The 16,637-nt window shown below is 39.7% G+C and overlaps 1 protein-coding gene across 1 annotated transcript in view; it reads left to right on the forward strand.

Moving 5' to 3' along the window:
- Positions 1-8,318, forward strand: part of cdh13 (cadherin 13, H-cadherin (heart)) — a 285,683-nt gene extending 277,365 nt beyond the window's left edge. Inside the window, exon 15 of the mRNA XM_058645471.1 lies at positions 6,701-8,318. Coding sequence (XP_058501454.1) covers positions 6,701-6,708 — 8 coding nt within the window. The 3' untranslated portion in view covers positions 6,709-8,318. The remainder of the gene's footprint in view (positions 1-6,700) is intronic.
- The last annotated feature ends 8,319 nt before the right edge of the window (positions 8,319-16,637 follow it).

Consider the following 16,637-nt stretch of genomic DNA (forward strand, 5'->3'; position numbering starts at 1 on the left):
CAGATTTGGCCGGAGTTGAAATGTACTGCAGTCAGAGACCTCCTACTCTCTCTGCGTCTCCCTTTTATTTCAGCAAAAAAAAGAAGAAGAAGAAGAATAATGTACAGTTTGTAATTCTGAGCATAAAGAAGAAAGACAGGTTGGAGAGGAGAATATGAGTAAAATCAAAGCATTTACCATTAAACACAACAAACAAGTCCCTGCCCACATGTGCCTAATTTACCTCCATCCTCTCGGGGGGTTTTAGTCCACACTGCTCTTCCTCTCTGATCCCTCGCTTCACTCTGACAGCCACTTTTCCTCTTCCCGCTGCAGCTCTACACTAATCCCCTCTCGGCTAGAGAAAGACTGCATGTTTAGGGGCTTATTTACTCTTGTAAAAACAAAGTTTTTTTACTGTTTCTGCCAGAGAGAAAGGGCTGTTCCCGCCCACCGGATCGAGCCGTGAAGGATTCTTGATCTTTGACTGAAAATTCACCGTGGGGTGTATTTAAAGAGGTGATACACCTCTTTAAAACAGAAGTCTTTAACTGATTGAGTTGCAGCCTTACAGAAACAAACATAGTGAGGTCTCAGCGCCGTGTAAACACCAGGAAGTTGACTGTATATTTGCTACCTCTTTAAGAACCTGAAAAGTTATGATATTTGCTCCAGGGTTATATAAATAATTTGTTGATCATTAGCAAGTGAGGCTTTAAGGTATCATACATTTTTTATGATTATAAAGTTCCAGCACCAGACTGCACTCGCGTCTTGCTCATATATTATGAATGGATATATTATGAATGCTGCTATATTTGTTGATACACCTGTTAAATGGTTACACAGGGATATGATTGGACTCCTCAGCCCCGAAAATGAGGTTGTCAAGCAGCTTCTACAGCACCGACATGGACATGAAACCGGAATTATTATTATTGATATTAATTAAATAGAGGTTTTTGGTCTTTGTGGAACTGTGATGTTGAGTGTTCAGTGTCGTCTGCGTGTGGTTATACTCACATTACACACACCATACAAAACACTACACTACACTATACACACTATGGCTTGAGGTTATTACACAATTATTGATCAGTAACACCAAAAATATAGTTTATTGGCACAAGGAGACCCTGTGGCTGGGGTCTTATAAAAGCAGTCAATAACTGTTGTTTTGTTTTTCCCTTTTGAATTCCATAGTGTGCTGACCAGAGCATCAATATTGTGGTTCGAGTGATAGAATTAACATACTCGGTATAGGCAAATATATAATATATAATATACTATAATGATTAAATAACACACATATGAACATAATAACACATTTCTGTAAGAATTTAAACTCCAGCGTCTGATTTTCTGTTGCAGATAGATATTTGTGTGCATTTGCAATTCATATTAGTCCTGACGTACAAAGATTTCAGTCTTTGTATTCATAAGTCAGTCAGGCATTTTGTGTACCTTACCATAAATGTGAAATAATATGTGAAGCTTTAAAGCTTCTTCAGAGACGTGAACAACATAATTGGTCTAGGTCGGTAAAGCTTATTAACTTTCAGAGTTGTCAGGGTTACCTTGTCGTCTTCTCTTCATGCCGCAAGAGCCGCTGTTTTCATCCAGCAGCCGTGACATACCTGGGCTAATCAACTGTCACCCTCGTCTCCTCTCAGCAATTAGAAAGGCTGGGAAGCGGCGACTGTTCCCTCCAGTGTCCTGTTTGATTCTGCCGCGCCTCCTGCAGCTTGTTAAATTTAAATTTTACGCATTAAGCCGATGCTTTTACCCACAGAGACTTACAATAAGAAGTGACAAAAAAAAAGAAAGAAAAGAAGATAAGTCTAGTATCAGTGAATCACTGTGATACTGCATCAGGTCATTAATATTCATGGTGATGGCAAGTTTCACTCCTCATTCTTTCCCAGTCTGTCTGTTGTTGTGAAATGGAAATAGGCTCTTTAAGTGTTTATGCTTTATCTAGTTGTGGAATACAAGAGTGACAGAGGTCATTTATATACATATATATATATATATATATATACATACAGCGGCATGTAAACAGAATCCTTACGTTGTTTATACTGTGGCTGTACAGTTTCTGGATCGTTTCCAACGAGTAGGCAGATGTTGGGTGATTAAATGTCACATTCATACTCCATACTTATAAGTGTGCATATGTGTGTGTGTGTGTGTGTGCGCACACGTTACAACAATTTATATGATGGAGAACAAATTAAGTGTAGCAGGGTTCAACACAGGAGCTATTGTATATGAGTATAATGCAGGGCTGTCAGAACGAATGTGAGAATTGCGATCAATTAAGGGCCGACCGTAACTCGTGTTTTTTTCTCACGCACCTCTGTTGAGAGCAAGAGAGAAGTAAGAGAGTCAGTCTGGCTCATGTCACAGTTTAGAAAACAACTGATGGTCATTGTGTGTGTGTGTGTGTGTGTGTGTGTGGCTGCGACTGCGGAACAACAGCTTAGTCAGAAAGACAAATAAATAAATAAATGAATGAATGAATGAATGAATGATTGAAGCGGCAGCTCTGCTGTGAGATGGTGAGCTGTATTTCACACAGCCTGTGTGACACGAAGAAGGCGACGACACTGGAACTCCTGCAGAGGGCAAACGCATTCTCACACACACATATATATATGTCAAACATGAGATATAAATGTGATTGAACTATGAACAATTGAACTTCTGTGAACAACAATAATAATAATAATAGTTTGTTTTCTCTAATTCTGCTTGCTGCAACCGAAAGTGTTGCCGTACGGATTATTCTCCTCTTTCGCTGGAGTTTCTTTCTACCTAATTCTCTCTTTCCTCATTTGTTCCTGACCCACGAGTTCATAACCTCTGTTTGTGCGCGCGATGAGCTGCAATGAATTGGCAAAGTATTTATAGTGTATGTCAAGACCTTGACTCATTCGCCAGAGAGAGAGAGAGAGAGAGTTTCCTTTATTTATATATATATGTATGTATATATATATATATATATATATATATATATATATATATATATATATATATATATATATTCAGCTCTTCATGTGATGTGAAATATGGCTGCCAAAGACTCATTACATTTACAAAATGAATAGCTGAGTCTTTCCCTCTTTCTGCTCTTTTATTTCCTTTCTTTTAGTGAACACTTAGGCCGGAGCTTTGCCCAAAAACAAGAGTGAAAGAAAATTCAATCCAACCCGTTCCGTACCCTCCCTTCGTATTAGATATTCACCCGCAGTCAAGCGCGCTTCGATCGCCCTCTGAATTTTCTCAACTGTATAGACCCGTTCATTGCAGCATGTCTGAGAAAATTATCACTCACATTCCTCAACTCCGCTGCCTAATCTCATCGGGAGACGGAGAGATGTAGAGGTGGGGAAGGAGGAAAAGATTGTGGAGGAGAAAAGACAGAACAAATACACACTGAAAGACATATTGGCATGGTGACAGTCGAATCGCGTGGCGGGTTCGTCTCGCTGATACCGGTGGCCAACTTATTAAACAAAGCACACAAGAGCTGTGACCGCGGCAGAGAGAGAGAGAGAAACAGTGCAGCCCACACATGCACTCACAATAGAAACGAGGAGAAACTGTAAACCCTTTGGAAGCGAACAGTAGCTATGACGAATCAGGACCTCCAAATTGCTTGTTTAACACCACATTTTGCTGCATGCGTGTTGCTAGATTAGCAATAAAAGGCAATGTTTGCAGGAAATCCTGTTAAGTAAGCCCGAATGCTTATGGTTCTTCACTGTAGCCATTGTATCTGTGGACTCATGCTGGTGGCGTTGACATTTTGGTGTTGTACTCACACACACATTCAGTCACAGTCATCAAAACAGGATACAGCAGTAATGGAGCAGCGCACTAAATGCCACTAAATGTAATGTAATTTGAGTTTGAAGTGGCTGCGACCACTCGGATAATGTAAAGTCTACTGGAAATGATAAACCTGAGTCCTAAATACTTAGTAAGCTGATTTAACTTCAGCGCCAAAAGATTATTTTTGCTGTGTTTGTGTTGCGGTTTATCAGTGAATATCAGTCATAAATGAGGTCTGTCAGAATGTGTTTTTAAAGTTATTATAGGTGCTGTTTTGTTTCCATATCTTTCTGGTTTCAGGGAGTAAGAAAAGTGAATCAATAACAAATCTGTGACAAACAATCATTGTTTTTAATGTTGTGGCTGATAATTATTCTAAATTATTCATAATATTAGTCGTTTAATTTTTAAAATTAGCGTGTGCAACCTAAAAGGTAATTTCCCTGTTTTTCATAAAAAAACAGTGTATTGTATTCAGCATCAGATCAGCTCTCAGAGGCGGGGCTTAGATAGTATTGTGAGGCGTCTACGTAATGTATTATCTACAGAGAAAACACACAATTGAAGTTAAATATAGAAATAAAACCTCTTACTGTGTCACGGGACGCAGTTTTAATATCATTCCAGGCGAGAAATTTGTCATTTAGAATTTAGAATGAAAATGTGGGTTATGAAACAATATATGACATGTTTGGCAGACGCTAATAATTATATACGACTTTTGAACAGTGTTTTTGCGTGGAATCCCGACTGCTGTTAAAACACAAGTAACTAAAGAGAAACAAGCACCTGCAACATCAAAAGTTCTAGATCATGTCACAACAATTCCACCTCTGGGAGAACTGAAGCTGGTCTTTCTGTGACATAAAAGTGCAAAAGTACCTCTCTGGGGCCAGTGTTTGGTGATGATGATGATTTCAGACTCGTGAACCCTCATGAAAATCAGTTTAATTATGGCGTTTTATACAGTATTTATGTGGAAATGTTAACATTAACTTTGTCTTCTGGTTCTATTTACATTTACAAAACAAACTCTTGTAAATCTGACACTTGGGTGATAATAAACAGGTAAAAGGTGCAAAGACGCACTACATTTGCATCAGCGTCTGCTGCCTTTTAAATCAGCAGCCTAAAAATAAAGCGTTTCATATGTTTAATTAGCGGCTTATCGCCAAAACAACACATAAGCAGATAATGCAGATTTAGTTTCACTTTGAAATCAGTGTTTGTGAACTGTGAATGTTGTGTGTCACCACCACAATTTAATATTATGTTTAAATGTGTGTTTTGTTTTGTTTTATTCTACAGTTTAAGGACATAGCAAAAAAAAATCCAGTCGTTTAAAGAAACTGAGGGTGGAGAAGAAAAAAAACAGGGGGAGAGAATGAGCAAAATGATGTTCAGCAGTGAGAAGGGTCTGTGTCAAATGTTCAGCCATCTCCAAACATGTCAGAAATAGGGAGCAGACTACGGGAGATGGCTGGCACAGAGGCAATCAATAAACTCACATTTCATATTGCAGTGTGTGTGTGTGTGTGTGTGTGTGGCTGTGCATGCCACTGTATGTGAATGTGTGTGTTTTTTTTTTCTATTAAATTTAGAACCAGCTTGTCATGAGCAATTCTGCCAGACCGATGAGACAAACTGTCACATTACCAGGGAACATACCCGACCATAAGCTATGCTCTCTCTTTTTTTTTTATCTTCTTTTACACTTTTCATGTTCCCCCGTAAAAATTTAATTGTGTGAATAGAAGCTGATTCTCCTCTCAAAAATAATTGGCGAGTTCAGTCCGGACCAATTTGTTCAGCACACGGCCATATTTCCTGCCTCAGAGCTGTCCACCGCCGCCATAAACTCAACTCATTGTGGAGTAAAAATTTAACTATTGTACAAGTATGTGTCGTCAGCCAATTAATCTGTGCTGTAGACAACCCCAGAACGTCTATGTTGATGGAGGGATAAATCAGAAACATGGTGCACTTCTTTTTCACTTCAGTTGATGAGAAATTCATAGATTTGGAATGAGATATGTAAACGTTTTTGGAGGGCAGTAAGCAACTTTAATGCCTCTTTTGATCCTCGGGCCAAAGAAATGGGTCCCACTGGTCTTTGTTTACTCTTAAATAAACGTCGTCCTCCGTCACTTAATCAGTTTGTGAAGGAGAGGATGTGAACAAACATGGCAAGAGTTCCTTTCTCACATGAATGTAACATCTGTTTTTTGTTTTGGTTAGTGAGTTTAGTTTGAGTTTATTGTGTTGGTTTAATGGGTTAGAGCAGTGGTTCTTAAACCTTTTATACCAAGTGTCACTTGAGAAAATGCTAAGCTCTTGAAGTAGCACCATCATCGACCAACGTTTAAATACTGTGGTGTAAATAAGCCGAGCAAAGTCAGCTTCTCTCGTCGTCCTCCTCTTCCTCACATATACTTCAGACACTGATGTAGTGAAATTAGATTAAGATGGAGAAGAAATGACCTGGTATACACAGTAGAACAGTATTTTTGATTTGCACTGGTGGTGCATGTTAGTAACGACGGACACGACTGGATTGTGACCCTTGTGTCAAACCACCTCTCGCTTCTTCCACAAGTTTTCTCTTTCAGCTTCATTTCTCACACGTTTTTGGCCGCTGCATGTTTATGGCGCCCAAAGAATGAATAATTACAGCACCTCTGTTCTGTCCTCACTGAATCCTTAATGATGCATTACCCTCACTTGTCCTGTGTAATTGATTGCTGATGTGGTTGATTGATGACCTTGACTTGACACCTTCTCCTATCTTCTCTCCTCATTTTTCCCTCCTTTCCCTTGAACCCTCTCCTGGACTCCCTGTCCTGTCTCCTTCATCCTCCTCCTCCTCCTCCTCCTCTCTGACCAGGCCTGTAGATTCTGCTGAAACCTCCCGTAGTCCTTTTCGCTACACTGAAAAGCAACGACTTATCTCCCCCACGCAACCCAGGCTTAGGAGAGAAGAAGAAGATGATGATGATAATGATGATGATGAAAAAGAAGAAGAAGAAGCGAGAAGATGTCTTCTCACCATGATGAATCAAACAAGAAAATACACACAATTCCCCACTGGCACAATTGCCCTTTTTTTTGACATTCTTCCTCCTTCCACTCTTGTGTCCTCTCTCTACCTTCCTCAGTGCATCTGTCCTATCCCATGTTAATCATGTCAAATCTCATGTTTTCCTCACTTTATATCTTACCTCTTTATCTTTCACTCTCTCTCTCTCTCTCCTCTTCTCCTCTCTGCAACCTCTCAACGACTGATTAATCCATTTCCCTAATTACACATTTTAACTGTGGCCCATTCCGGCAACTTTTATCATCGTGCTGGCAGTCAAACACTGGGTATTATCGGCGTCCATGGCAACATGCCACGTCTGTAGGAGATACTTGAATCAACATGTATATTGATGTTGTAGCAAAACAAAAGCTATACATGTATTTCAGTTTTCCCTCATTCCATCCTCAGCTTTCCTTTTCTCCTTCTTCCCTCTTTTCCCTGTCATAGCTACCTCTATTTCTCTATTTACTTTCCGTTCTCTGATCCATTGTTACTTCACCCTCCCACTTTTCCACCCTGCCCTCCTATGTGTAGACATTGTGCCCACTATCTATCTGCCTCTCCTTCGCCGTCTCCCCATATATCTATCTATTGACAGCTCTCTGTGGGCCAGGAACACTTCTACTGTCCTGGACGGGGAGGAGCATTGACTTTTTGATGTGTTTCTTTCTTCTCTCGTCACAGACTGTGTATGATCCCGTCCCCCCCGTCCCGTCCCCCCATCTTTAAGTGAAAAGAACAAAGCCTGTTTTCTTTGTCTGCAGTGGTTGTGGTCTTTTAGGACAAGGTGGTAGCCATGAGCCTTCGAAGTCAGAAACTCTGGAGTTGTTTCCTCGATTTGCTTTTGTTTTTATCGCATTAGTTGTCATGGAGTCGGAAGCAGTATATCTTTATAGTAACGGTGTAAACCTTAAAAAAAAAAAGTACTATTATATAAATATTTTATTTTTTACCATTGTATAAATATACAGTATTGATTAACTTATGTACTTTGATTGCAAGTTTTTTGGTCAGACACAGTGAGTAAAAAAAATAAGAGGATTTTTTGTTTCTGTGAATTTTAGGGCACTATTTCTAATGCTATTGATGTGTTCACTATTTTATTGTAACATCGTTTTTATTTGTTTCTTTTATGTACGCGATCATTTGCGGAATCAGGAGTCTCGTTTCGACTGCCATGTGTTTAGTTTGAATTTTGTCTCTCGCCAGGTCCGTCCTCTCCCGTTCTCTCTCCATCGCTCATTACAAGTCACAAGAAGATGTGTAAGAAGAAAACAAAAGGCTGTGGTTTTGGTGGCTAGTTACGCTTTTTTTTTTGTCTTTCGCTGGTGTGGAAGACCACCGCCAAGAAAAAAAGATGACATTTTGAATGAGTTACGTCTGTCTTTTGCACTAATTTAATAAAGCCGTTACTGAAAATTCCCACATTGCTGTTGCGCAAATTGTGTTTTCCATTACCATTTGTGCTTTCATTACAATAGTTCCCATAGACCATCCTTTACAGCCTTGCATTTTTGCATAAAATACATGGATCTGCATACTAGAATAGCTTCAAATGATAGAAAATGTATGTATTTCTTGAGTTAAATGTCATCAATGATGCTCTATTACATACAGTTTTAATAATACATGCAGCTCAGATGTAGGGTATGAAAACATTCCGTGCAACATACTGAATATGCTTGGGTTTCATTACCGTAACACCTGTCATTATTTAGCAAACACAACCTTATATCCAACTTGGAGTAAACCTCATTGACTGAGCTGACTTACATGTTGCTATTTGTGAAATATCTAATCAGCCGGTCACACGGCAGCAGCAACAACAAATACGGTCAAGACGACCTGCTGAAGTTTAAAGCGAGCATCACAAAGGTGATTTAAGTGACTTTTAACCTGACGTGTTTGTTGGTGCGAGACAGACTTGACTTCCACACACACTATCCATCCCAAGGTTTTATTTATAAAAAAAAAAGTCTGAAAAAGAGAACATAACCAGCTGTTTTTTTTGGCACAAAATGCCTTGTTGATGCCAGAGTTTAGAAGACAATGCATCAGTCACTCAGGATAACAATATGTTACAAGGAAGGTTACTGATACTTATTTCTTTCTTTATTTTATCAAACAGCAGAAAAAGATGAGACAGAAATCAATACATCAAAAGGATACAATCTCCATCCTAATTCAAAACAAAAGATGTGTTCCAGAAGGAACAGGAATAAGCTTTATTAGATGCCCTGTGGTCCTAATACACATAGAGTGTTTGGTTTCTTTGTGTCAGGAGTTGGCATTTATTGTAACAGAAACATTTTATTATTGTTTTCTAATCTAATCAGGTGCCCAGACCTTGACAATGAGGCAGTTCCCTCTGCTGATGAAGTTAGGCTGTTACTCAGCAGGAAAGAGAATATGCATATTAGTTATGATGTGTTTGCATTGCATTCCCTTTTGCCATGAGGCTATTGAACAGTGCCGTCTTTGTTTTCCTTGATTTTCACTGAAATTCCTTCTAAAAAGAAGCTCTATTATTATTATTATTATTATTATTTATGGCTTTATTATTTATTCCCTTGTCTTAATGACCATTCAAAGCCCACGACACAACAGTAATGCCAGTCTCCCATTCAATCCAATTCACACCCACATCTCATGCCCATTCAAACACTGCCAGCACAGCCCCGTGTGGTTAAGGGCCTTTCCCAGGGACACATTGGCATGTAAACTAGCAGAGCCAAGGATCAAACTCCAATCTCGTGTTTAAAAGACGGCCCCCCCCCCTCCGCTCCACCACTGAACCGTTCCATACATATTGACAATATCCGAAATGATCACGCATTGCATGAAAGTGGTTGCCTGTCGCGAAAAACCCACAAAACATGACCATCATCGACTCTGCACATCCACTTAGCTCCACAGGACAGGCCCTCATTACACACAGGCAGTCATATAACGGAACTGTATGCTACAGAGTTAGTGTTCAGCCAGCGAACACTTTTGGAGCCGGAGCAGCTAGAAGTCATATATTTCCCCCAAGACTTAAGCTACATTATTCATGTTGCCGGAAATATGACTACAAATGAATGCTAATATTGCTCTATGTCTGCTGGATTTTTTAACAGGCAACTGTTTGCTAACATAATTACTTAACGTCATGATGCGATAATAACGTCAGTATTGTTTTTACGGCTTGTTTTGCTGCCCCAAAGTGGCCAAAAATATCCATTACTGCAGATTTAACTTGGTTTTACTCTCCTTTTATTTGCTCTTCGTTGTGTTTACAACAAACAGCTGTTTCTTATCTCTTTGTGGCAGGTGATTTGTGAGGGGGAAAGTCCTTCCCGGCACATTATTGTATACAGACCATTCCGCCTTGTGCGGCTTATTTAAAATCTAGCAATTTATTACAGGGGCAATTTATAAACACATAGTTTTTAATTATGAGAGCAAAGAGCAGGACGCTCTTGAATCTAGATAAAGAGCAATAGTCTGCCCGAGAGCCTCAGGGTGCAGTTACTGCTCACAGGGATTTAAAAGGCCGGTCACGTAAGCCATGTTTTTGTGTCTTTTTAAAGCAATCAATAACAACACTGATTCTTAAAGGCACTTTTAGCCTCTGTGAAACCAGTGGAGAGACACTAAAATTGGACAGATATGATGAGAGAAGTTGGAGATTGAAAGTCTTGGGCAGCGTTTTTGAATAAGCTGTAGCAGCGAGGAAGAGTTTCAGGTGACTTTAAAGATCAAATAAATGCATGGATGATTTGGAGGCAGTGACATGAGAATTTTCAAAGTATGTGAGCTGCATAAAGAACAGGCACTCAACCCTTGTTTTTCTTCTGTTTGATTGCATCCAAAGTACATATTTGGGTTTGTTGCAGAAAACAAATTGTATGTAAAATATAGTAAAGTGAGCTTGGTTTTGGGGAGTTAAGAAGCAGCATTCAGATAAATGGCATGGTTATAACTACTAAATGGCACTACTGCAGAGAGACTAACAAGGTAGAGGGGAAAAATGTGGTTTGAAATTACACTTAATCAAGTTAATGCTGGCGGTGCACGATTCTAGCTAAATAGATTTGTCTGTCCTGTGATTATGACCTTGAAAAGTGTCGGAATATTCGGAAGACTTCTCTTAGCACTGCCACTAATAATAACTGCCACAAATGATCGTCTTTTTTAAGGTATATTACAATATTTTGAGCATGTATTTTATTCTACATGTGTATTTCCATATTTTTCACACCCACATCCAGCAGCTCTTGTTTCCTGCACGGCTTGTGGCTGTCAACCTTTGTATGACAAAAGCCTGCGCGTGTTTTAGACTGTGTTTTTGTGCACGTTTTTCTGTCGCCCAATCAGCTGACTGCCTTGGGTGGAGCCAGTCTGACCATACCATACACTTTTAAGGCCCTGGTATACTTCTGCACACATTGCACATGGACACAACGAGCATCGTGCGAATTACATGCAGGCTGCGCATGAAAAAAACATTTCGACAATAAATGAAGTAGTCGCCAAGGATAGTCATCCGAGCCCCAAACTGGCGGCCCTCGAACCGGCTGACACTCGACTCCCTTGCCTGACGGACCTTTCAGCTGATGACCCGCTCGAACCGGACATGTCCGATGGAGCTGTAGCATTGTTCTCTTCTTCTTTGGTAAGAATGCGTCCTATTCCCTGCGTCCAGACTTGTACCGCCACTCGATGTGAAGTCAGGTACTGCAGGACGCCGATGCATGAGTACACCAGGGTCCACAATAGTGACTCGCAATACAACGTGCACTTCAGCGTGCGTAGCATGTGCGTGAAAATATACCTTGGCCTTGAATCTGGTACCCCAAGGGAAGGGTGCCAAATAATAGAACGATTAGGGCCGGTTATTTTTTAGGTATTACTTGCATCATACCATACTGTACCGAACCATGCTTTAGTCAGACTGGTGTATCCTCACTGCAAACCCCTGCACATAAGGAACTACTCAAAATTAATTGTTAATTAAACTATTCTGGGTTGTCAAGAGGAATTAATGGGTTTAAAGAACATTACACCTTTAATGATATATGACATCACAGCAGTTTCTTGTTTGTGTATCTTTACACTTTTGACAGCCACTCACCATGTAGGATCCTCCTTTTTATTTTATCCTTGTGTCATGTTCCAAACATGAATGCAGAGAAATGTTCCACTGGAAACACAAAAGATGACAAAGTAGGACAAGGTGACCACTAAAAGGAAGGACAAACAGGAAGTGTAATGGTTACTTAGTGGCTACAAAGTGGATAAAAAAACGATTTTATGAGTTTCTAAATGGCAGAAAATGTTCTAATGGAAACATGCTCTGACTTGCATCTCCGTGGCTTCAAAATAAGGCAATTGGCTGTGCCGTTTAATTATGCCTCCAAATTTGATGTGCGTGCTGCAAATGATTTACTCCTCCTTTCAGCCATAACCATAACTTCAATTCTGCAAATGCCAATAGCAGCCATACTATCCAGAAATAATGATACTTATATCCTTCGTTCACCATCTCCCTCTCAGCCATTCAGAGTCATTCCCTCCTAGTTGATCATTTAACACCTATTAACCCAAGATTCTCATCTCTAATGGCCACTCAATTATCATTTTCTCTCTCCATCTACTTAGGCTTAGCTAGGTTAAGTAACATCCTGAACCTGTGACGAACACTGTATTGGCTATTGGCAAATATTACTAGCGATTACATGAGCAATATATTTGACCAGGGCCGTAGGGGGTCCTCTTATTTCCCCCACCTTCTATCAGCCTTTTTTCATTTCTCAATTAATGTGACATTACCTTGTATCTCAATCTTGTATCTCAGGGAAAATGCTTCCACGTTGTAATTAAAGCATATGGTCTAAAATATTAAAGCTAGTAAGCATTGGATGATATCTGCCCGATATGAAGCTGTCACAAGTGGATTCCTATTTTTCCATCTTTTGTGCTAGCTTTCAGAGTGCGTTGAATTGCAGTCTCATGATCTTTGGGGATCCAGTAAATGTTCTCCCTTCTGCTTGTCCCCAACTGTTTTAGTATCTCAGTGTACAAAAACTATCACTTTTATGAAAACAGCCTGAAAAGAGAGTTACCCGACATATTGCGGGTATTAAATGTTGCCTGGTATACAATATATATCTAAGTTTTTGAACAGCAAGTTCTCCTGCCAAGATGGTGTTGTTTTGATTACGACGGGATTGTATGACATCAGCTACCAGAGCTCTATGTCCCTGATTAGAGCATTGGAAATGTTTTTTTTTTATTATTATCATTTTTGATAGAATATAAGGAACTCTCTACTCAGACTTCTTTCTGTAATCATTCTGTTAAATTTATGCTTCAGATCTGATATACAACATTGACACAGCAGGGATTCCCTTCTCGGCAGCACGGATATTCATGTCAAGCTGTACCACATGGTCTAGATGAAAGGGACAAAAAGAGAAAAGAAGCTAACATCGACCTTAATCCCCTTTGAGACGACAACCTTTCTCTAGGTTGTCGTGTTTTGATTAACACTCAGCAATTGGAAGATGTTTTTTTTTTTTTTCTATTTCAAGGTCTTTCTTCACAGAGTGCAATGTAGGTCCCTTGTTGCTTTTTCATTTAGTGACATCTCAGTTGGACACTTAGTCCTGGTCGTCACTAGAGGCATAGACCATGTAGTTGTATTCTGTCCTGTTTTATAAGAGGTTTAGGGTGAGGAAATATTACAAGCTAATCGTGTTGTCGCACTAATACCAGCAAAACCTGCACACATGCAGTCAAGTTATAAACTGTTTGGAGAAGTGGATCATTTTTGGTCATATTTATCAGATTTGACAGATGGTACCACATTCAATTTTTGCTTATTCATTTACAACAGAGCATCACTAAGATGGCTGCTGACCTACAAGATTTAACATAGGTATTTTACTTATTAAACTGGTTAACAATCAATAACCAAAAGTGTTCTCAAGCTACTTAATGACTGTCCTCTGAAACCTTATTAAATTATAGTCTATTTGTGAAGTGAAGTAAAAATATTTCTGAGCAGTATTGTAGCTATGAAGTGAACATTTTAGCTTGTTCAGGGTTAACTGTTCATATTTTGTTGTGAGGTTGTAACGATACTCTACAGCCAAGTATGTGAGACAGGTGAGATGGAAATAGGGGTTCACTTTGAAATATCCCCATGTTATTTTTAATATGCAGTACATTTGTATGTTTTCCTCTTGCCTCTTACAGTATGTCTCTCTATCTTGACGGTATAGTCTGCAATTTTGCAAAGCAGGGACTTTCCTCACAGTCCAGTAGCTCACTGTTCTGTGTTCATTCAGATGGGAAATGAACAAAGTGGGCCATTCAACATATTTTCCACGAATCGTTAGGGGACATGCAGGAATTGGGGGGGGGGGGGGGGGGGGGGGGTAGTGGTAGGTGGGTAAGGGTGCGGTGGAGATGAGAGATGGACAATCTAGCACACGCTTAACTTGACAATATGAAAATATTGTCCAGGAGGTAAAATAACTGAGAAACAGCTGCGGTAAAGGTCAGACGAATAAAAGTGAAAAAGTGACGTTACCGGGCAAATGAAGAAAAAAAGCTGCATTTACGTTAGTGAGGCTCAGAGGTGGCACAGGGGGATCAGGGAGGGTAAAAACATGATAGTAATTGGCAGCATTGTCTTATGCGATCCCCAAATATTAGGCACACAGAGAGCTAACCAATGGGACCAGTAGAAACACTAAAAAACTTGAATGTTCACCTGCTTAGAGATACAGCATTTGTGTATAACCATCCCAGCATGACTGGGCTCCTTTGGTGCTATTGGGGGCCCATCAGGTATCTGTTAGATTTAGGGAAGCCAATGAGTTGCATGTGTATTTTTAAATTATATTTTGGGATTTTGATGGGAATGGGTTTGCACTGGTTGGATAAGCTTGAGTATGTGTGCATTGCAACCGGTCCTCCAACTCAAACGACCAAAAGTTAACTCCCAAATACGACCCATAGGAGCATTTCCTAATTCACTGCACCCAGCGGTAGAGAGATACAACATTGGTAATTAGTTGAAAACTAATTACAGATGACAAATGACAGAAAAACTTCACCTCCCTTGTGACCGGTGTTTCTTCCACGGTGGTTTGGTGTCTTGTTGAAACAGCCACAAACCTAACTGCTGAAAAAAAACCTAGCTGCTCTGTCGTTATTGCAAGCCTGACCAAGGGCTTTACCATTCCAAACTTTACCAGATACTGTACCAAACCAAACTGTACAATGATGGAAACATGGCCTTAGTGAGGTTAGGGTTAAAAAAGACTTGGCTAGGCGGTACGTTACAGAAAATGACAATAACTCTTAAAAAACTGACATACTTTGGCTACAGTGTTTGATCGAATTAGCGCATCACGTGATATCGATGACTCGTCGTAGCTATTTTTTACGACACACTCAAGGTACCAGTTGGTTGTATTTATGCTACAAGGGACGCCATAAGCAACTCCCGCCGCTGCAAACAACCAATAGGAGCACTTCATTTGTCTCATAAATATGACGTTAAGTACATTAAGTTAGTTAGGTGAAGCTAACCAGGCTCGGTCAAATTATACTATATCTCATTTGGAAACTCTACACACTTTAGCTTGTGCTAAACTAGACTGTATCAAGGCTAGACTAAATGTTTGGCCATTAAGTATCCCTACCCTCATTAGCAGGATATTTTGAATGTGTCAAGAGTGAAGCTAAAGACCAAGAAAAAAACAGCCTTATTACTCTCATATTAAGTCTGCACAGCTAATGTGCTGTAAATATCGTCAAATATTAATTTAGCCAAGTGTTTTTACACAAAACACTGTGAAGTCATGAAGTCAAGTTGATGTATTTTCTCCTCCTTTCTGCTTTTCATCCATGGTTGCTTACATGCAGTACTTCTCTGTTGTTTTATGCACAGAACAGTGTTAGACCAGAGTGTCAAATGAGGCAGTAAAAAATAAATGGAGGTTGCGGGATGTCAATATACAGCATCTGTCTTCACATGATAACGCTTCACATTACCAGATTACTACATTAAAAATAGTCCCTGTGGATAAAATGTTAATGTTGAGACAAAACCCAGTGTGTAAATAAGTCTCAATAAGAGTTTTCACATTGTTTATTCTACTAGTATAGCTTCTAAAGTAGCTAAAATTCATTTTGTTTTTGGTCCTGTTTTATGTCTTCTGGGCATATAAATAGTTTGCTTTATGGGACAATAATGGCGGTGCCTCGGAGGATTTATCATTAAGCTACTTAACAATGTTTGGATTTAGGAAGCTTTGGAAACATGACATTAAACTGAAATGCCAGTTCCTCCAGGACCCATTCCAGGTCAGGTGGTCTTTTAAAATTACATGATAATTAAAGTATAAGTCATACCCTGCCCTCTGCAAGTCAGTTAGCGTTCACAGTTTGAGGCTTAGTTATTTAAACAAAAGAGTGAGGAATGAAAGGCTGCCGGGGATGGAAGCGTTTCACAAACGCAGCACAATCTGTGTATTTTAACGCACCACATACTGTATTATGCTATTCAGGGGCCCCAAGGGATGATAAATAAAAGTAGAGAACAAACCATGAAAGCAACAGGGAATATAACAAGGCTGATTTACACATATTAAAAAACTGTCTCAACACAAGGATTTGCATTTGTATGATGCGTATCAGGCTGACCTTTCCGTGTCATAACCGTGCGAAAACAACCACAACCGTG

The sequence above is a fragment of the Solea solea genome, chromosome 12 (genome assembly GCF_958295425.1).
Source record: "Solea solea chromosome 12, fSolSol10.1, whole genome shotgun sequence".
NCBI classification, from domain to species: Eukaryota; Metazoa; Chordata; class Actinopteri; order Pleuronectiformes; family Soleidae; genus Solea; species Solea solea.